At 39.7% G+C, this 21,276-nt stretch overlaps 1 protein-coding gene across 3 annotated transcripts in view; it reads right to left on the bottom strand.

The window, feature by feature from the left end:
• GTF2IRD1 (GTF2I repeat domain containing 1) overlaps positions 1-21,276 on the bottom strand; it is an 88,254-nt gene that overhangs the window by 25,949 nt on the left and 41,029 nt on the right. For 2 of the 3 annotated variants that reach the window (XM_075264871.1, XM_075264872.1), the window contains exons 3-13: positions 20,645-20,786; positions 19,032-19,178; positions 15,643-15,826; positions 11,934-12,229; positions 10,968-11,057; positions 9,975-10,058; positions 8,710-8,893; positions 8,599-8,624; positions 7,733-7,850; positions 4,052-4,089; positions 1,441-1,521 (exon numbers count right to left, since the gene is read on the bottom strand). In XM_075264871.1, the coding sequence (XP_075120972.1) occupies positions 1,441-1,521; positions 4,052-4,089; positions 7,733-7,850; positions 8,599-8,624; positions 8,710-8,893; positions 9,975-10,058; positions 10,968-11,057; positions 11,934-12,229; positions 15,643-15,826; positions 19,032-19,178; positions 20,645-20,786 (1,390 nt within the window). The remainder of the gene's footprint in view (positions 1-1,440; positions 1,522-4,051; positions 4,090-7,732; positions 7,851-8,598; positions 8,625-8,709; positions 8,894-9,974; positions 10,059-10,967; positions 11,058-11,933; positions 12,230-15,642; positions 15,827-19,031; positions 19,179-20,644; positions 20,787-21,276) is intronic. The other variant, XM_075264873.1, reaches the window with a different exon arrangement.

Genomic DNA, 21,276 nt, shown 5'->3' with positions numbered 1-21,276 from the left:
TGTTGATATTCTTCCTCACTATAAAATGAACTTCACATGGTTTGGAAATTTTCTTATAACCCTTCCTAGATTGATGTGCAGCAACAACAATTTCTCTTAGCTCATTGCTGAGGTCTTTCCTCCTTGGCACTGTATTAACTCATCCCTAAATGCTCCAGACCAGCAACCTGCTAAAACGTCTATTTTTGTAGAGATGGCATTTAATCAGCAGCACCTGGCTACTTCCTCTCTTAATTCCTATGGAAGAAGTAAGGAACTTTTTTTTTTTTTGCAAACAGCTTCTGCATTTTGGCCTAGTTTTTGGTACTAATTGATAACACAGTGTCATTTGTCCTGTGTTATTGTTCATCCGCGGTCATATTTACCTAATTTTGAGATCCTCTAAATACTACCTTTTCTTATTATGTGCTTATGTACAAAACCATAGAATTGAAAGAGACTGCACTTTGTTTTACTCATGACTGCACATATATAATACAGTAATATTTACATTAATGCTGTTGTATTACCCTGTTAAGGTGAAGTGCCAGTGTTGGTCAACAGGAGGAGCTGTTGCACTACAGGTTCAGTGTACTACACTGCTTCTTATGCACAATCAATACAAGATCCAGAACTCCTTAGTTTATCAGAAGGTGGGAGGGCCTTGAGCTAGGTGTTAAACAGAGGGTTTTCGAACCTTTAAAGACCAGAGTGTGAGATACCTGTGTGCCAGGCACTCCCCTACTGGGCTGGTAGAAGTGACCAGGCCTCAAGGTTGAGACATAATGAAGTAAGACTTCAGTTTAAGGCTTATAGAGACTAGGTCCAACTGAGACCTGAGGCCCGGTCCATTAGCAGGGCTCTAAATAAAAGCAAAGACTAGTGAGAGAGCCTAGGGCCAAAGAGATGTATGTCCCATGAACACAGTGTGACAAAGAGGCAGCAAGTGGCAAAGAGGCCCAAATTTAAAGGTTGTGACCCAAAAGTGAAAAACAGAGCCTGGCAGGTACGGAGAGGTCCATGAACTGGATGTTCAGGTCACTAGCTTTAAGAAAGATGGGCAGGAGCTGCCCTGTATCCTGTGTAAGGATGGACATGAGGGACCCGAGAGTGTATGGCCAGAGGGATTGCTCTCGTGAAGAGGAGCACACTGAGAGTGACTACAATTGGGACCTGCTCTGACGTATAGTGAACTGTTCTGTTATAGTGTGTGTGTGTGTGTTTATATCTGTTCTATATATATATATATATATATATATATATATATAGCTTTCTACAACGTTCAAGCCAAAGTGCCTTAAGTGCAAAAATAACATCTGCACCCTTTTAGGCACCACAACTACTACTACTACCATTATTGTCCACACTGTGCCTGGTCCACAAACCTTATGGTCATACAGCATTTAGACATTCATTTAGGTTGTAAACAGTCAATAAAGTACTAGACAAAGTCATATCTACCTGGAACAGTAACTTGTATTATTTCTTGATCTTCAGGTTCAACTTTTATTTGTTTTAAACTGTTCTGTTCACTGGATGTACCTGTATTTGAAGAAGGATGATTTTTATTATCAAGTTGACTACAGGCAAGACTATGGAAGTCTGTAAAAACCTAGTTCATGTAGTACTGATAAATTCAGGTGCATGTAGGTAAAACATTTAGACTTTCACAATGAAGATTAATATGCATACACACCAGCACTGCCATGTCATGAAACTGTATCTTACAATCATGCATGACCCTATTCAAGACTCTGGATAGTGGAATGAACCTTTCACATGGGTTCATGTCTTTCTATACAAATCACTGAAATAAGACCGCCATAAAGATAAAGAACCTGTTAACTGGGAATTGATTATTTGTTTTTATATGTATATAGTAATAAGCCTCTCCTCCCTCCCTCCTGAAATCCTATCCCTGTGTCCAGTTATACATAAATATGCAGCCTGCAGAAAGTGTTCTTAGATATATCTGAAGAAGAAGCCAGAGGAGGCTTCGAAACGTCATATTCTGTCATCATTATGAGTTAGCCATTAAAAAAGGTATCACCTACTGAAGACTTGCAAGTTGTTGTTTTTTTTTTATACTAAATATTCAAGGCAGAGTCTTCACTCTCAGCTAATATTTCTGTATATTTTGTAACATTTTTTTTCTAGCTAGTAAGTGGTATTTTGTATTGTTTACGTCTCATATAAAATTGCTAGTAAACCCCTCAAGCTTTGCTTTTATGACCTGGGCAGAAACATTTTGGTATTTCACTATTTTTAAAATGAAAATGGGCAAATCTGCATTTTCTCGCCAGCCAAACCAACATTTGAAGACTGATTTATATGGGTCACTGGTGGACTCTAAAAGGTTCATTATGAACAATTTGCCACAGCTCTAGCTAAGGAGTCAACAACCTTCAAAATTTTAGCCCTTGGACTTAATGCACATGGCATAATGTGAGATCCAAGGGTCATCTGATATTTTATAAAACCTGAGCATTGGAACACACAAAAGACCCGCGGATTACACACTTAGTCATGTGCATGAAGCCTTAGGGTAAGTTCACACAGGGTTTTTTTGGATTGGCCTCCGCCTCAGGTTCCGATCCAAAAACTGGATAGCCGCGACTGAAAGCCGATGCACTGCACCAGCATCCAACCGCGCACTCTGCTCCGGATTAGGTCCAATGAATGGGCCTAGTCCGGAGGAGGGAGTGCCTTCAGGCTGAATTGCTGGGCAACTCGGCCTGAAAAATGAGCGCCTCACCTGTTAACTCGTCTTTTTGGTCAGGTTTTGGGGCGGATAGGGCCTCAAAACCCTGACCAAAAAAACTCTGTGTGAACTTACCCCTACTTATCTGAAGGAAAATGTCAAATCAGGTGTCTGAAGCTTAAAAAAAAAAAAAAAAAAAGATCCTGGAATTTCCCCAAATCTCACTAGTAAGGAGAAAATGGCTTGGAAATATTTTGTTGCAATAGTTCAGTGATTTCAGGGCAATCACAAGGTGGAACACATTAGTGCTATTTGAGACTAGGGTGAAGACTTACATTATATTGAGATACAGGTTGTCCCTCAAAGTTTATAGGCGTATTGTTTTCTGTTATGTTACAACAGTAGCTTCAGCTCTACTTCAAAGTGGCATTCCCACAACACCCATAACTTAAAGGGGTTTTCTAACGAACATAACCATTTTTAAATTTGTAGATAATTAAAAATTAAACATTTTTGCAAATGTAAGTAATGAAACATTTTGCAGTTTTAAAGATTTTCAATAAATATCTTGTGGTCACAAGTTGTTGTCTTGACTGGTTGCCAGTGGATATGATCATGAACGCAGGACCTTTCTAAGGTCAGAAAAACAGCCACAATTTCCTTATTGTGGCTGGAAAAGATATCACCACTAAGATAGTTAGACAAAATCTTTAAAGCTCTGCAGAATATTTAACTACTTATGGCGTCCTGTAGTAAAAAAAGCGTTGCGGGAAAAACTGTGGTGGCAATGCATTGTAGTTCTTCCCACAGCGCTTTAGACAGAAAGTTTGCAGAGATTTCCTCTGTGGACTTTCTGCTCCAATTATACCTATGGGGAAACTGCCGGCGTTTCCGTAGGTATAATTGACATGCTGCAATTTCCGCAGCACGTTTTTTTACCGCAAAGTAGGCATGCGATTCTAGTTAATCCCATTCACTTTGCTTTGACTGTAAAAAAACACGATTTTTTCCAGCACATAGGTCCTTGACCTATATCTGCAAAAATGCTTAGCAGCGCTCAAGCGTTACCGTTTTTACCTCTTCAGTTGTGCTGTGTGAATGGAGCAGTAGTGTGCCTGCATGCCCACCTCTCTATTCGCTGTTATGGGACTGATGAAGATAGCCGAGATCATGTATGCACACTATTATTCCATTCAAACAAAGCTTAGGGGCTGGGACCAAGGGTTGGGGTTCCAGTGGTCAGTTTTGTAGAGATCATATATTTTTTACATATTATGTGGATAGGGGATAATTTCATTAACAGGGAAAACCCTTTTGAGCTAACAGGATGCAGAAAAGTATGGACATAGTCATAAAGAAATTTTATTTTACCTGGCTCACAATCTTCAGACATGTTGCTTGTGTCAGACCTAAAAATATTAATTAAATGGAGAGATTATACAAACAATCATCTATTGCAAAAGGTAACCACCAATGATTTCTGTAGAAATAACGCCTCATAAAGTAAGCTGATCTCTCATTTCTGAGTCGTTCATAGGTATATGACTAGATTGTCATACAAGTGGACTAAAAACTTATTCCTTTTTGGTTTACACTTTGACTTAGTCTGAACATACTCACTTTCCTCTCTTAGAAATCAGTTTTTGAATTATGGTATATGCACAAGCAGCAGATTTGAGTGATCTTAACTGACTTTGCAGAAATCCATATCCTTGCCACAAAAACATTCCGATACAACTCCATTTAGATTAATGGAAATGATTCTCAGTTGCATTAATGTTTGTAACAAATCTGCTGCAGGTGAATTTATCCCAATAATCTCACAGTCTAGGTAAAACCAAGGAGATGATAGTAGACTCAGAGTTGGTTCACACTAGCGCTTGTATTCCGTCCGCAAGGAGTCCGCATGGAGACCCCCCCGAACGGAATGCAATCGTAATTGCAAGCGATGTGCTTGCAAAGCACATGGAGCCCATAGACTATAATGGGCTCCATGTGCTTGCCGCGCACTTCCCGCACGAATGAATTGTGCGGGCAGTGTGCAGCAAGCACACAGAGACCATTATAGTCTATGGGGTCCGTGTGCTTAACTGCACAGCGCTTGCATTAGCGTTGGTATTCCGTTCGGGGGGGTCTCCATGCGGACTCCTTGCGGACGGAATACAAGCGCTAGTGTGAACCAACCCTTAGGTAGGACTCTTGCAGAAGTAATTGAGAGTCAGGCACTTGAAATGGTCTTTGTCCTATAAGTATCTGGGTATGTACCTAGACAACAAACATGACTGGAGAATAAATGAGGAAATGTTCTACAAGAAAAGAGCTAGTAGCTATTCTTTCTACAGCAGCTGAAGTCATTTAAAGTGTGTAGCAAATGCTGGGTATTTTCTCCCTATCAGGGGGGGGGGGACGTGGATATAAACAGTATCAACAAATTAAGAGGTCAGGCACAGTGGTGGGCTGTAACATGGATGGCAGGTAGACTACACTTATGCCTGATTCACATCTGCATTTGTTAATCCATTCAGGGGAGTCTGCATGGGGACCCCCAAATGGATTACCGAACGCACTGGCATGTGGTTTGCAGTGATAGCACATGGACCCCATAGACTATAATGGGGTCTGTGTGCTTTCCACGTGTTGCCTTCACGAGTCATGCGGACATGAAAGTAGATCACAAAGTACTTTTCTGTCCACATGTTCCATGCGGACACCGCGTGGAGAACACACAGACCCCATTACAGTCTATGGGGATCTGTGTGCTTTCACTGCACACCGCTTGCCAATGCGTTTGGTATTTCGTTCGGGGGGGTTCCCATGCGGACTCCCCAAATGGATTACCAAATGCAGATGTGAACCAGGCCTTAGGGAACCTCAAATCGATGATCGGTAGCCCACTGCACCCCCTTGATCAAGTCCATCTGAGATAACTTATCTGCCCTATAGTTGGGAAATGTTGGAAATCATTTATCCTGTCAGCAATCTCACTCTTCAACAACTCAGTACTAAATGTTCTATGGGGTGCCCCAACAACTATGTATGTCCTGGACTGACACACTGGATGGGAAAACACTTTTAATCCAAATTGGCAGTTTGCTGAATTTAAACATGCCGGGAAAAAGAAAACCTAATTTGTTGCAAAATTCTAAAACAACGACAGCTATGCACGTAGCCAGTAGTCACAGAGTTCTCATCAAGCAGAGCTGAGGGGGATCATCGGAGCCAACAACAGGCTCATTATATTGCGTCCCAGCGAGCTGCTGAGATGCCAGGAAAATCACGGGCACAGCACGAGGAATGAGTTCAGCGGTAGGCCAGCTTGACAGCTGCTGAAATGCCGGAGCAGGCAGACTATCAACGCCAACAACATGCTCATTATATGGCTTCCCAGCAAGCTGCTGAGTCGCCGGAACAATCACAGGAACAGTGTGAGGAATGAGTTCAGTAGCAGACCAGCTTGACGGCTGCCAAAACGCTGGAGCAGGCGGCTCATCAATGACAACAACACACTCATAATACGGCGTCCCAGCGAGCTGCTGAGATGCAGGAACAATCAAAGACATAGCGTGAAGTACAAGTGCAGCAGCAGGACAGCTTAAGACAAGTCTTGTAGTGGACACTATTATGTCAATTATTTACATCCTTTCTGTTTACAGTACAAGCATTAGGACACCCATGAGAATACATACACCAGCTATGTCCCTTACTCATACTACTGTAGGCAAATTAGATAAACTGTAGGTTTGATTCTAATCCTAATAAGGGGACATTCACACTTGCACCCCTGTACGCCCTGTGTCAGTCCGCCGGGTTTCCATCCTAATCCCTGGAGAAACTGCATAGGGGACGGCTTTCTGACGGTCAGTTTTAAAACTCATTTGAATGTGTATTTACAGCAATCACCGATGTCCGTATGCAGCCTCTCTGTGGGAAATGAATGGGTTTTAAGACTGACCACCAGGAAGCCGTCCTTATGCAGTTTCTCTGGGGAATAGGACGGAGACCTGGTGGACTGACACAGGGCAGACAAGTGTGAACGCCCCCTAATTCTGACTCTTTCATAGCAAATATCTCTAGCCTATGGACACATTGGGGTATCTTCCTGAAGTACACCTGTGGCAGCAGGCTGTAATGCAATCGGAATAAAGTCTTATTACCTAAATGATTATGATGGATTATAACAAATTGATAAGTGCAAATGGTCATAATGATCTGATCCACTAAGTCCTTATCTAGGAAGGCCCTTAAGAGCATTACCATTTGTACTGCACTGAAGGCGGCTCTGCTTGTTATGACCAATACCAAGGATTATTGTGCTAAGAAGGGAACAAATTATCCCGTCTACAGTCTTGGCCAAAAGTTTAGAGACTGACACAAATGTTAGTTTTCACATCAAAGTGTGATACGTCAAGTTAATGCAAAGATGTTTTCCAAGAGCGATTTCTCCCAATTATCCAGGAGCAATTTGGTGATGAACAAGACGTTTTCTAGCATAACGAAGCACCATGTCAAAAGTCAAAACTAAGTAGCTCAGTGAACAAAACATTGACATTTTCCATGGCCAAGAAACTCATCAGATCTCAATCTCATTGAGAACCTGTGGTCAATCCTCAAAAATCTTGTGGACATAAAACAAAACAAAAAACACACCAAAAATTGTGATAAATTCCAAGCATTGGTTAGACAAGAATGAGCTTCCAACAGTTAGGATTTGGCCCAGAAGCTGATATCCAGCCTGCCAGGGAAAATTATGGAAGTCTTTAAAAATAATGGTCATCACTGTAAACACTGAGTCTGCATAAACTTAAAAGTTTAAAAACTTAGAAAATGCTAATAATTGTTCATCAGTAAGCATAGAAACATCAGACTAAAAGATCAAATAAATGAAGCAGCAAACTTTGTGAAAACTAAAGCCAGTCTCAAAATGTTTGGCCACAACTGTTGTTCATAATAAAATAAAATATTACCTTGATTGCTTTTGTGACTGTACAAACTGAGTTCTTATTCTGATTGTTGGCATATAGAATAAGCATCAAAAGATAAGATAACACTCACCTGTTCCCAAGGGACAATCCAAGAATGTCTACAGCTGCCACCTTCTGAGTATCTCCGCACACATCTTCTCCCGAGCTGCTGACATCTGGCTTTGACATTTCTTTGGTAAATTTAGCACCTGGTTACAGATAGGTTTCCATTTTTGTAATGTATAATACTATCTAATAGTAGCATGCTCTCTGACACAAGACACACAGCTTCCTACCGGTATTTCTGAGATCTGGTATCAGAGAGCACTTAAGAATATCAATTCTGGCAATAAATCTTAAAAAATGTATTTGCTTGCAAATTATTAATGCTTTTATGACTTTATGCTTTTCTATTTCTTTCCTTGCATAATATTGTGTGACATTTGCTTGTAATTTTCTTTAAAATCCTCAAAATCACTAATAAAAAAAAATCTGTCAGGTCCCTTGATAGTGCATTTCCATTAAATCAGTAATTATTCAATGGAAATAATTGAACATTTTGTTGTGTTTCATCCTGACATGCCTGTTGTAGCAAATCCTTTTGACTCATGTCAGAAAGGCAGGTCTTACAGCTCAGTGTCATCGCTGGGCCATGAGAAACGCCCCCCCATCAGTACTGTAACTTATCCTTGTGCTGTCAGAGGGAGCGTTCCTTACCATACAGTGATGATGCTGAGTTGAGAGTAACGCTCCTTCTGACAGTACAAGGCTATGTTATAGTACCACACAATGATGATACTGACCTGTGAGGAACGCCCCTTCTGACATTACAAGGCTATGTCAGAGTACCGCATATTGATGAGGACATATTATATTATGAGCAACATAATTTTGAATATATGGCATACATTTTCAATCAAGAATAGTAGAGAAAATAGAATTTTATACTCAACTTACCTTCAAAAATTCTTTGATCAAACATACTGTAAGGAAAGAAAAATGCATATTAATGATGCTGCCACTCCAACTACTTTGTGATAACACAACTACTTTAACTCATAATTTTACCTTTTAATTTTAAAATGTATATTGTGCCGTTCTTCCAAGATTCTCTTGAGCTTAGGTACTCCATAAGTACACGGTCTTTTGAAAGGGATTTTATCGGGTATTCCCATAATCTCCACTGCTTCCGGGTGACAAGCAATCTTCCGATAAGGTACGGGCACCATGTGATCAAGGCCTAAAGCTTCAGCTGGAAGGAAAAATAGGAGTAATATATTTCAAGGAAACTACATTCAGGCTATACAAGCTAAATTTTAAAACCTGAATCCCATTAAATCAAACCTATTTTATTGAATTTTTTTAAAGAAACAGTGCAAAGTAGAAGTTAATGTGTGAACTGTGGACTTATTGATTAGAAATGATTTACATATTTTTTTCATTGTGAATTGGATTTATGCTTTGACCAATTAGTATTGATCAGATCTATTATTAACAGTATGTAAAAAAACAAAGGCATGTTATGTGGACTGTGTACTTTGCTAAACATACACACTGTCTATTCTATGGACATGCCACATGTATCTCTCTGTACACTGGTCATGAAGTGCTTTTTCATGGAGACAACTGTGTACCTAGAGATATTTGTATGCCGTAAATTACATGTATACCATATTTCATGATCACTAACCAGTGCTGTACTTCAGGATCATAACTTGGGAAGTGAATATCTAAATATTGTACTCAATAAGCCTTTAAGGGCGGGTTCACACCTGCGCCCGGTCTCCGCTTTGTGGGTTTCTGTCCTCCGCCTGAGAGACTAGACAGGAGATGGAAAACTGGCAGTCTGTGTCCGCCCGTGAGTGTCATCTGCCTCTCTGCGGCGAAACCGTTTTTTTAACCGGACACAAAGTCCTGCATGTTCAACTTTGTGTCCGGTTAGAAAAAATGGTTTAGCCGTGGAGAGGCACAAAACGCTCATGGGCGGTCACTATGCAAACCCATTCAAGTGAATGGGTTTGAAAACTGACTGCCAGTTTCCATCTCCTGTCCAGTTTCTTGGGCAGAAGACGGAGATCTGTAAAGTGGGTGTGAACCCGCCCTTATATGATACGTTTTCAGTAAAATAAACATTAGGGAGGAACTGATCAATTATATTTCAGTAGCATGTGGTGTTCCTTAACAAGAATGCAATAGGTTGGGAAAAGCAGCATATAAGAGATTGATTCTTTACACTGGAGACTAAGTACATAGCATTATCCAAAGGTAAAGAACATCTGGTAACACAACATGCAAATGCAGGAGATACACAGAGCAAAACAACCAATACTCACCATATCTGCTGTTAAACAGGATTTGTACACATTCCCTGAGGGTATTAATATCCTCTGTTTCCTTAATAAAACTGTCCCATTTCTCTACCAAAAAGATTAAAATGAATAATAAAATAAGTATTGGTAGAAATTTGAGCCTTAATATATGAATGCATTGGTTATTACGATTATTGTTCTCCATATCATTGTTTTTATTAGCATAGTAGTAACCCATAAATGTATTATTGTATTTATAGTCCTTAACACGGATATATTTTGCACAACAGCAATATGAAATATACACAACAATCCAATTTACAAGCAATTGCACTTGTCAGCTAAACAGAAACTTTCATTGGAAAATAACATTACAAAGTCTTATACATGCAACTTTTATCTGATGGTAAGATAAACTTTACTAAAATTGTGTGCAAATTGATTTTATAAGTGTTTAGACCCAGCTTTAAAGTTAAGGCATCGGAAATATTAGAAATAAACACTGTTTATTATAGTACCAGCAAAGTGAATGAGATTCTGCCTAATCCCATCCGCACATTGCAAAAAAATCCAAAACGCTGTGGAAAAGCAGCAGTTTCAAAAACTCACGCCATTTTGAAAAATGCAGCATGTCAATTTTACTTGTGGAAGCAATCACGTTTTCCCTATAGATTTAATAAGGGAAGAAAAACCACAAAGAAAAAAAGCAGCACAAACAAAACGAAAACTGTATATGAAAGGATTCACAGTCTCCTTGATGGCAGTTGTCCAGGAAAAGAAGTGCCAGATGCGTTGGATTTCAACATGCTTGACTCTTATGTCCTTACGAGCCGAAAAGCTGCCCCCAGAGGTCTCTGGCAATAGCTTATTATAAACTCCAAAACAGATTATCTGTAGTGTAAGGCCACCTTTACTTATTAAATATTACTGGCATACATACAGCTATCTACATGCAATATTGTATACACACATATATTTATAAAGATACTGTAATGTCAGAGCTGGTTTCAAACTTACCTGTTTTATCGTGAACTATTGAAAACAGCACCCGTTTCGAGGCATGGATATTCTGTCTGAGGCTACTATTTGCTGCTGAAGATTGCTGTCCTGAATTCAGAGGAAAAGGTAATTTGAGGTAATGTTTTCACAGACAGATATGGCATCCCTCCTCTCTTGAGTATGCCATTCATGTGAACTAAAATTATATCTGTATAATTGTTGCAATAATTTACTGACCAGATGCCAAAGCTTAAGAAGACCAGGTGCTTGGAGTAGTGAACTAGCAAGCAGAGCACGGCAGCCATAAACACTCTCATATCTCTGGTAACAAATGACTGGTACATGACAGTCCTTTGCAAATTGTTCAAGCATAGTCCAAACAGCACCCCAGACTCTGGCTCTGCATACTGCTCTGACTGCTGGTTGTCTGCTATTATACCGTACATTTATATCATGACTGGACAGTTCAAAAGGTGCTTTCTATGTTATACACATGTATCAGTGATTCCACAATTGATCTAGGTTCACTTGCTTTCTAATTTTGATCAGTCTAAAACTAACCCTTAGGATTTGTAAGTAAATATAACCTCATGCCATGGAAATGAATCTGGCATGTCAATAATTTGTCTTGTCAGACAGGAATCAGAGTAGTAAGAAGTGGCCCACAGTGCCCAATTCTAATGAATGTTTACATCCTATCAAAAAATTGCAGCACTTAAACTAAACACATTGATGACATGATAGCATGGCTGAACTACAACATGCAAACCCAGACAATACATTGATAGATCCAAACAACTTTTTGTGTATTAAGTAGCCACATATATGCTCCGACAGACTTGAAAGTGATTTTAGACCCAAGAAGTCACTGGTGCTTAGCTGGTTTGAGATTCAGCCACATCTTCACTTGGCAACTCATACACACATATGTACATACAACAATCTTCATGACCTTCTGAATAGTAAAAACACAAAAGTCCTCACCAGAACAGTCTGCATAGTCCTGATTCTGTTCTCCTGGAGACATGTGACTCAGGACATCACTGGTTGTACTGTGTCCAGGAATATTTGCGTGAACTTCCTGTTTTAATTCCATACATAGCTGGTTGGGTAGGTTGACATTGTACATAAAATTTGATACATTGGATGGATTTTCATGGACTGAAGGCTTTGGCACTTTGGCACTTGGACCTGTGTCTGGAACAATCTTTGCGGTGGTAAGAGGTGAGCAGTTGAAATCATGACAAGGTTTGGACTCCCTTGTGGGTTCTTCAATAGATCTATATGATAAGTAAAAAAAAAAATATTATTCCAGGTAAATTATATTGATGATTTATTCTTGATTAGGTCATCAATATAAGATCACCTTAAAAACCCCTATTTGATGATTTGGCACTCATATGTTATTGGTGAATAAAGAGTTGTTTCACACAGAATGATTTACTATTGAAAATGTGCCATATTTTTCTGCAATGTGTGGATGGGATACCCTAGAATGTAGGTAGTGTAAAATGAGGCAAAATCGCAGCGTTTATACTACATGGGGCCCCGGTCTTAGACACTTTTTGACAGTTTCAGTGCCTTGTATTCATAGGTGGACAAAACTTACTAAGGGTGCATTCACACAGAACCGCAAAATCACGGCTGCAAAATAACACGGCATATACGATCCAGGCTCCCATTGAAAGCAATGGGAGCGTATACGGCGCTCAAAGTCTCACACGCCATATACGTTCCAGGTCACGCCGCACGTTACTCCGTGTGAACTCCCCCTAAAAGTGCAAATAGCAAAGCCAGACCAGACCCAAAACCACTGGATAAGTGGAGAAAGGATGGCACTGCACTCACTGAGAAGTGCCACTGGATTAAGATTCCTTATTTTCAATTTCAATATAACAGGCACATGATGTAAATGCGTTTAGTGGTACATACACCCTTTTCTGAAGTGTAGATAGCATTGAAAATGATCTCCAGTCAGATCACTCACCTTACACAGGAGGTACTTGACTTTTAGCAAACTCCCACTTGAGGAGGTGCTATCAATCAAACAACTTTACATTTAAAACATAATTACTCGTACAGGCTTTATGTATGAAAAGGTATATAAATTTTTATACCTCATATTAGCTTAGTACTTCAAAAGAACTGACCCATTTTGTTACACCACCAATTCCTTAAAACACTCTTACCAAAAGATCCTGGTATTGTTTTTAGGAGAGCGATAACGCTTAATCTTATTGCATCCAGTAGGTTGAAGGATAAGAAGATACATCTTACAGTTATGAATCAGAATTCAAATAATGGAAGCTTCAGGTATGGACATAAAAAGTGCAAATGTTGCACTAGCATTGTACATTGAGCAACTGAGATATATAGGTATTTTACAGGGGACAGGTATCCTATTAAAACTAGCTTAGACTGTTCCTCATTGTATATTATCTATGTAATCCAATGTCCTTGCGGTCTACAGTATATAGGATGCATGATTATGAGTCTATAAGAGAGGATGAATAAACATCGGTCAAACATCCTTAATGGTTATATAAAACACAGTGTTTCCAGAAACGATCTGAAGATGTATTGGTGTGAATATGAAGGTTTTTACGGTTACCCCTCTAAAGCAGATCCCAATGGACTATCCTAACAGGTTTGACTCCCTTAGAAAGAAATGTTCTGGATTTATAAATTAATCAAACTGGCTCCAGAAGGCCTCAACAAGGCCTTAGAAGACATAACAAGCTATTAAACACGCCCAACGAATGGCAAATAATCTAGGGCCCAATGGGATATAGGTGTAGTACTGTTGATTGGCAAATTAAGACACATAAACCAAATAATAATAATAATACATTACATTTAGACATATATACATTTTAATATCATTTCATTAGCTTATATGATTCCGCTAGAAAATAGGTATTTAACACATTACTAAATTATATGGGCATGGACTTTAACTCTAGTGTGCATGAAATAACAACGGCACAGTTAGAGCTTTCATCTACATCTCTAGTCACAGTGTGCAGGTACGGTCCATTACACGAACCCTGTCGCTTGACAGGTATGTGGTCAGACTGGTCCTGAGTGTGGATCCAATTTGTGCACGTGCAGTCCCCTTATGATATATGCTGAAAGCAGCACTGAGTGAAATAAGCAGCACTTTTGAAACACTGATTCTTTTTTATGTGTCCAACCTCAATAATGGGATCTTATACCCGGTTTAGACTGATTCAACAAGCGTCTGGGAAAAGCCCCGAGTAAATCTATGTGGTGGTACTGGGCTTGCACAAAACTTCGGTTCTGCTACAGTTCCACTGTAGGGATGCTGAATGTGGTTCAGCAACAACGTGAGTAGTACTTCTGGATTACTGTCTCTTTCATGGACCCCGTACAAGCTCAGCTTTTATGAGGTACAAAAGTTCATCTACCTTTTTTATACATATGTCATAAAAGTCTGTAATTATGTTTTAAATGTAAATGCACCCAAGCGGGTATTTGCTGAAAGTCAGGTGCCTTCTGTATAAGGTGAGTGATCTGATGGGAGGTCAGTTTCAACACTAACTACACTTGAGAAAAAGGTGTATGCCCCCCGAAATGCATTTGCATGATATTCCTGTTTTATTGGGTAAGCGCGGTGACTTCCTATCTCCACTTACCCTGTGGCTTTGTGTTTGGTCTGGCTTTGCTATATACACTTTGGCGTCCTCTCTACAGAGACGTAACGGCTCCAGCTGCTGATGCACACCCATTAATAAGGATTTAAGCATTTGTAAGGTTGTTGTTTCAGTATGCACAACATTTTAAGAATCCATCTATTCACTTATTGTGGAATAACCTTTTTTTGCTACCACGGAATTACGCTATTCACTGCTCAGTGCTTTTGTTTTCTCTTTTATAAGAAACTTACTAAAAGGATGAGTTTGTATGGAAATGAGTGGGTCTAAAGTTACAATACTGTTCGTCAAAAATGCCGCATTGCAGTTTTAGATGCCACCTTTTTTCAGCCAAAGCCAGAAGACGATCCAGCAGAAAGAAGTATATAGGTTGGTTCACACAGAAGAATCTTGTACTGATTTTGAGGCAGATTCTTCATCGATATCAGCGGCATATTCTGACTCCCACTGTTTTCAAAGAGAGGCAGAGATCAAAGCAGGATGCTGAAAAAATAAGCATCCTGCTCACTCTTATCGCAGTTTCTTCAGCTGATTTATCTACTAAGTCTACAATATAAGACTCCCCATTGAGTAAGCCCATTCATCTGAGACTAATAAGCAGTGGTAAAAAAGGAGCAGAAAGATGAAACTCTGCTCCGGAATCCTGCCACGGGGAGAGGGCTGGAAAATAAAGAGGTGTCTAAGGTGTATGTCTCAATTTCTCTTCATCTTCTGCCGTGTAAACTTGGCCTCTGTCCTTCTTTTTATATTTTCCATTCTTTTTGAGTCTACTTTTGATTTTGAAAAAAAAATAAAACCTATCAAACAGTGCTGCGCTATCCTCATAAATACTGTGTGAAAATACCCTAAAATATTTTTCTTTTTCAATTCAAAAAAGATTTCCTGATCCAAAAGTGAATTTGGGCAGGGCACGGTCACTCTTTTGTTGCCCTTTGACCACCCCCAGTGCTACTTTCTAATGGGTTTATCCACACTTTGAAAAGCTGTCAGTCTACTTTAGCAAAGATACAGTATATTACCTTTGAAGCTTAAATCGGATGTGGTGACTGTGTTCTAAAATAAGCATTAGATTTTTTAAATTATATTCAGAAGGCTTTTGGAAGTGGATACCATCAGGTAAACCGAGTACCACCAATGAACCAGGATCCTTCATTATCTTGTCATATGGCACTGCAATAACATTAGACATTCCCAAAGCCTCGCCTGAAACAAATAAATGAAAATATAATGTTAATGGAAGTAAGTGAATTGTTGTAAGCACACCAAGTACATACAATGCATTCAGAAAGACTTCAGGCCATTTCACTTTTTTACATATTGTTATATTGAGTCAATAGGTTTTCCCCAAGTTGCACTCAATACCTCACAATGAGAATGTGAAAACGGAATTTTACGATTTGTTTGCAAATCTATTATAAAGGAAAAACTTAAAACTTAAATTTCACATAGACATAAGTACTGAGACCCTTTACTAAGAAAATTTAAATTTAGGAGGGCTTACATTTTTATCGATCACCTATGAGATGTTTCTTGTACTTAAGGTTCCCAAGAGCACATAATTTATAAATGGAAGAAGTTTGAAACAACCAGGACTCCTTACAGAGCTGGGTAGAACCATTAAAATGGGGAGAATGGCCTTGGTAAAAAGGTAAAAGACATAAAGGCTATAAACCTTAAAATTCAGATGCCTGAACTGATGTTTTCTGATCATCTCACTGCTCAATAAGTAATACAAATTGATCAAAAAGCCTTATGTGCCCACAAAATAAAAGGTCTCACAAAGCTACACCGAAATAAAATGTAAAAAGTTATGAACACGGGAATGCAGCAAGTGATAAAATGTTACTGGTTTAAAACTAAAATGTTTGCTAAATGATTGCTATATGTTAAAATACACACAAGGCACTGGAGTTATGTGTCAGTAATATTTATTTCAGCCATAAATTCAGAATCTGCAATAAATAAGGGACAATTTTGGAAAGGTTTGGCAATGTGAATGTGACTGTAAGGGCTAGTTCACACAGGGCAAGAGGGGGCGGATTTTGGCGCAGAATCCACCTCAAAATCCGCCCCCTCACAATAGAGGTCTATGTAGACTGCTAGCGATCTTTTTTCTGCTAGTGGTTTGTTCCCGCTCACGGGAAAAAGAAGCTAGCTGCCTTTTCTTGAGGCGTCCGCGTCAAGGTAATCCCTACAGACTAGGCCCATTCATTTGTGCCTACTCCAGAGCGTAAAGCCGCGACTGTTGGAAGCCGAGACAGTCACGGCAGGCTCATTTTGGTCCTGATTCTGACGCACTTCCCGCGTCAAAATCAGGAACAAAATACGCGGTCACTAGTCTCGTGTGAACTAGCCCTTAGGCCTCTTGAAGACAACCGTGGCTGTGATAGAACCCTGACCCATTAATCTTTATGGGCCTGTAAACATGACCTGAATTACGGTCCGCAAAATATAGAACAGGTCCTATACCTGTTCTATATTGTGGCTTCTAATCTTTTAATGAAAGGGGCCGCGGAAGCATGGCCAGTGCATGGGCGGCACACGGGTGACATCCACATGTTCCCCGTGCGCCGCCCAAGACTTTAAATCATGGCCGTGGAAAAGCACACGGTCATCTGCACCCGGCTTTAGGGAGTCAATGGTACAAAATCATTGTGAGTGTGTATGAGAGAACTGAACAGCAGTGCAGTGGCACCTAGCATGTTTAACAAAGTCGACTGGACTACTGGAGTAACAAGATGGTGATTATGAAAACAGGTGAATTGCATGAAACTACACAAGCACAAACTTTCATTCACATACAGGTTTTTCTACTTTGCTTTTAAAGCATTAGGAACCAAATAACAACTGGTAGTGGGTCAGTAAGTGAGTCTACAGGAGCCGCTGTGTTGTATCACCCCTTGATCCCATGTGCTTTTGCAGCTGATGAACTAATCTTTGCCAGAAATGTGAATTACATTAGTTTGTTTATCTGAATATAGAATTTGAAGATCAATTCATTTTGAACTAATTGTTTGCAAACTTCCCATCAGTACAATAGTCATTCTGGATGAGCTCCATAGATCCTGTGTGCCGATGGCAGAAACGTCCATTTGCAAGTTTGAATTAGGAAAAATCATGGGTTTCTGCATTAGAGTTCGCCATGTGTGATCTCCACTACTGTTTTAAAATTTAGCTGCTATAGCTACTATGTGTGGTATCTATTTCTACAGCCCCATACACACAACTGTGTTTTATCACAGACTCATATTTGGTACTGTGAGTCTGTGTCAAAATTCAGGAAAGGTCCTATTCACTGAGACCAGTGAATGGAGTCATGTATGGTTCAACCATGGACCTGGCTCATGGTTGTGTGCATAAGGCTTCATTCTGTAAGCCAAGGAGGTAAGTCACAGTACTGTAAATGAAAAATAATTTTAAAGAAATGTATTGTCAAAATATATGTGCTTGAGTCTGATGCAAAGTACATGGCATTGGAAGGAATGCTACTGCAATACAGCTTATTTATCTGTCAGCAGCAGACCGCCCTGTGTAAGCCTAAGGCTAAGGCCCCACATAGTGAAATGTAGCAAAAACACGCTACAGGAAAATCTATGGCAGAAATACATCATTTTTTTTCTGCAACATTTTTCATTGCGTTTTTGCAAAGTTTTCCTTTGTGGACTTTCTGCCCTTATTATACCTATACAGAAACCGCCAGTGTTTCCACAGGTATAATTGACATAATTTTTTGAAAATACAGCTTTTCAACTGCGGATATTTTCTGTAATGTGTGGATGGGATTAACCAGATTCCCATTCACTTTGCAGGTACTGTAAAACACAGCATTTTCACAATGTGGGGCTTTTGCCTAAAAGAAGCAATCAGCCTATACATGAGTGTTTGGACTCCAACACTCCTGAAAATTGTAATAGCCAACTACCATTCATTTCATCTGCCATAAAGCACACAGCCCCTGCTCTATTGACTCTACAGGAAGTACAGGAAGGAAGTGTGTCCCCAATACGGTTGTCACCAGAAAATGTTTCTACATAACAGAGAAATAGAACATTGACAATATACTAAGGCTATGATTATAACTCTCCTACAAACTTATAATAATGAAATTAAAATGAAATACCTTACAAGATTTTCAGAAAATATGGCTATGTTCATGAACATTTGTAAAAGTGAGGTCCTTCATAAATAACAACTACATTTGTCTTTGAAACTAATCTTCTCCCTTGATACAGAAAAAGGTGTTTAAGAAAATGGTCTAGACTTTGGTTACTTAAACCTGAAAACTTTGGGATGTCATTAAAACAAGTTTTTCTAGGTCGGATTATTAGTCAAAAATTGCTAAAAAAAATGTTTAGAACCTATGATAAAACACAAAAAAGGTCAACATAGAGGGAAAACAATAGCTTACTATAGAGAACATCAAAGATCTCTTCAACCATCTTCCTGAGGAGGTAAATATCAGAACTTGGTCCTGGCGATACTTGCTGGACATTCCGGACACAATCCCTGTTTCTCCTCTGGCCATCTGTTTCCTGTTCTGTTCTGAGGGCACCTACTGCAGACAGTAGATGAAAGAAAACTGGATAAGAAGCTATGTATTGAAGTCATGTGATAAAACAGGGAAATATATCTGCTTGACTAAAAATTAAGATAATTGTACCGATGCAACAACTGATGTTTGGTTGCACTGGGTGCAAAAAGAGTATGCAAACTGTAAATGTTTATACTCCAATGTGAACAAGTCAAATATTCCTATGGATTCAAGACAACTTAATATTGGCATATTCACAGGAACACAGAAAATACAGAGGCCCCCTATGTAAAGTTACGTGAATACACAGGCACATAAAGTGGTTTTCAGGCTCCAAATTGGTTTTCATACTGATGAACTATTTGATATGTGATCTGCTGGGGTGCAACACCTAGATCCTGCACAGATCAGCTGTTGAATTAACCTATGGGTATTGAAGCGGCTAATGGATGAGCAGTGCATGGAGCACCATTCCTATTCAAGTAATAGGAGAAGTGCAGCAGTCACATCCACTGCATAGTGGTGGCCCTGGGAAGGTCCAGTGCTGCTCCCATTACTTATATAGGAGCAGTACAGTGTACTCCCTGTACACTAGCAGCTTCCAGTAAACAAAAGCTAGTGCAAGAGCTGATCTGTGTGGGGTCCAGGCATCAGACCCCTGAAGATCACATGCTTATGACATATTCTGAGGATAGGTTGCCAGTATGAATAATTGATTTGGGACTGGAAATCCCCTTTTAAGGGCAAATTAAATTGATTAATCACCAAGACATAGTGGTGGGGGAGGGGCCTGACCCTCAGTCAGGGCTGCACAGTGACTTTGGCAATCTGTGCAATTTTTGTTTGACTAGAAATCAATGCAACTCCATTCATTTACATTAGCTAAGGAGTTGTAAGGTGAAACCAGCAATCTTTGGTTGCACAACAGAGATCATGGTCAAAGTCACTGTGCAGCCCTAGACTTATCCGTGTTATTAAAAGCTCATGGTGGTAAAGGAGTGAAGCAATTCATAGAGTGCTTGAGATCCATTCCCCTCACATGTGACTAGATCTTAAAGGTTGTGGGGGGGGGGGGGCGGGGGAATTAAGGGGGTATCGAAGGTGAGGGAGGGACACCATTATATTCAGGGCTTTAACTCAGCTGAGCCTCTGCCCTTTGCCCCACACATACCACTGATATCACAGTGATGATTACTTCACTAATGACCAAGGTCCACAACACTGCCACACATATGACTCTGTACAGCAGACCACTACATTGCTATGTTTGTCTGTCTGACTCAGGACAACAACCCCCTCTCCCTGTGTAGCAAGTGACTGCACAGTGCATTTCACACAGCAGCCTAGTCAGTGGCGGAGCTGACAGAATACAACTGTTGATTGACTGATGCTCAGTGGCCTCAGCCATTCATTGTCTTGATTAAATTTAGCGGACGGTGAATGTTATAGCAAATTAATATATATGGATCTCACTAGCTGAAATAACTCACCACAAAATCTCTGGAACTCTGTTTGCAACTCTTTTCTGGAGTTTAAAAAGAATTTCCCCTTCTCAGTACCAACTATGAAGGAGTTGTCTTCATGAACTGCTATACAAGCCACCTCGGCATTGAGTTTGGATAGGGCAGTGCACTGCAAGCAGATAAGAAGCAGAAGTTTTCAGTTGAATGTTTATATATTTTAATCTATACAATATGGGACAAATTTTACTAAACTAAATAAATGATTAAAGCTATATATGTATAGTGTATATATATATTTGAGATAAATTTGATATAAATTTGATAGAGCCAGAATCATATTGACCCACAAAATACATGTGACAAGTCTTTCTTGCTGTACTGTGAACACCATTAAAAAAAAATGCACATAAAAATGTCATGCCAAGCCATTCTTGGCTTTGACTCAAAAAACCTCAGCAGAATCTGCAACAAAAAAGGTTGCGTGGGGCCTAAGCCTTAGACTTCCCAGTCCCTGTTTATCCACCCTTATTCACTTATGTGGGAATGAGCTGCAGTAACTAGCTACAGCCACTATATAGCGCTGTGCTCCTGGCAGTACACTCACTGTTTTTGAGGTGTGGCAGGTTCTGCAACCAGCTGACCACTGGAAGTGTTAGGAG

This window comes from Leptodactylus fuscus, chromosome 2, assembly GCF_031893055.1.
Source record: "Leptodactylus fuscus isolate aLepFus1 chromosome 2, aLepFus1.hap2, whole genome shotgun sequence".
Classification (NCBI taxonomy): Eukaryota; Metazoa; Chordata; class Amphibia; order Anura; family Leptodactylidae; genus Leptodactylus; species Leptodactylus fuscus.
Note: the sequence above shows the minus strand (reverse complement) of the source record. Positions and strands in the feature narration are given on the sequence as shown.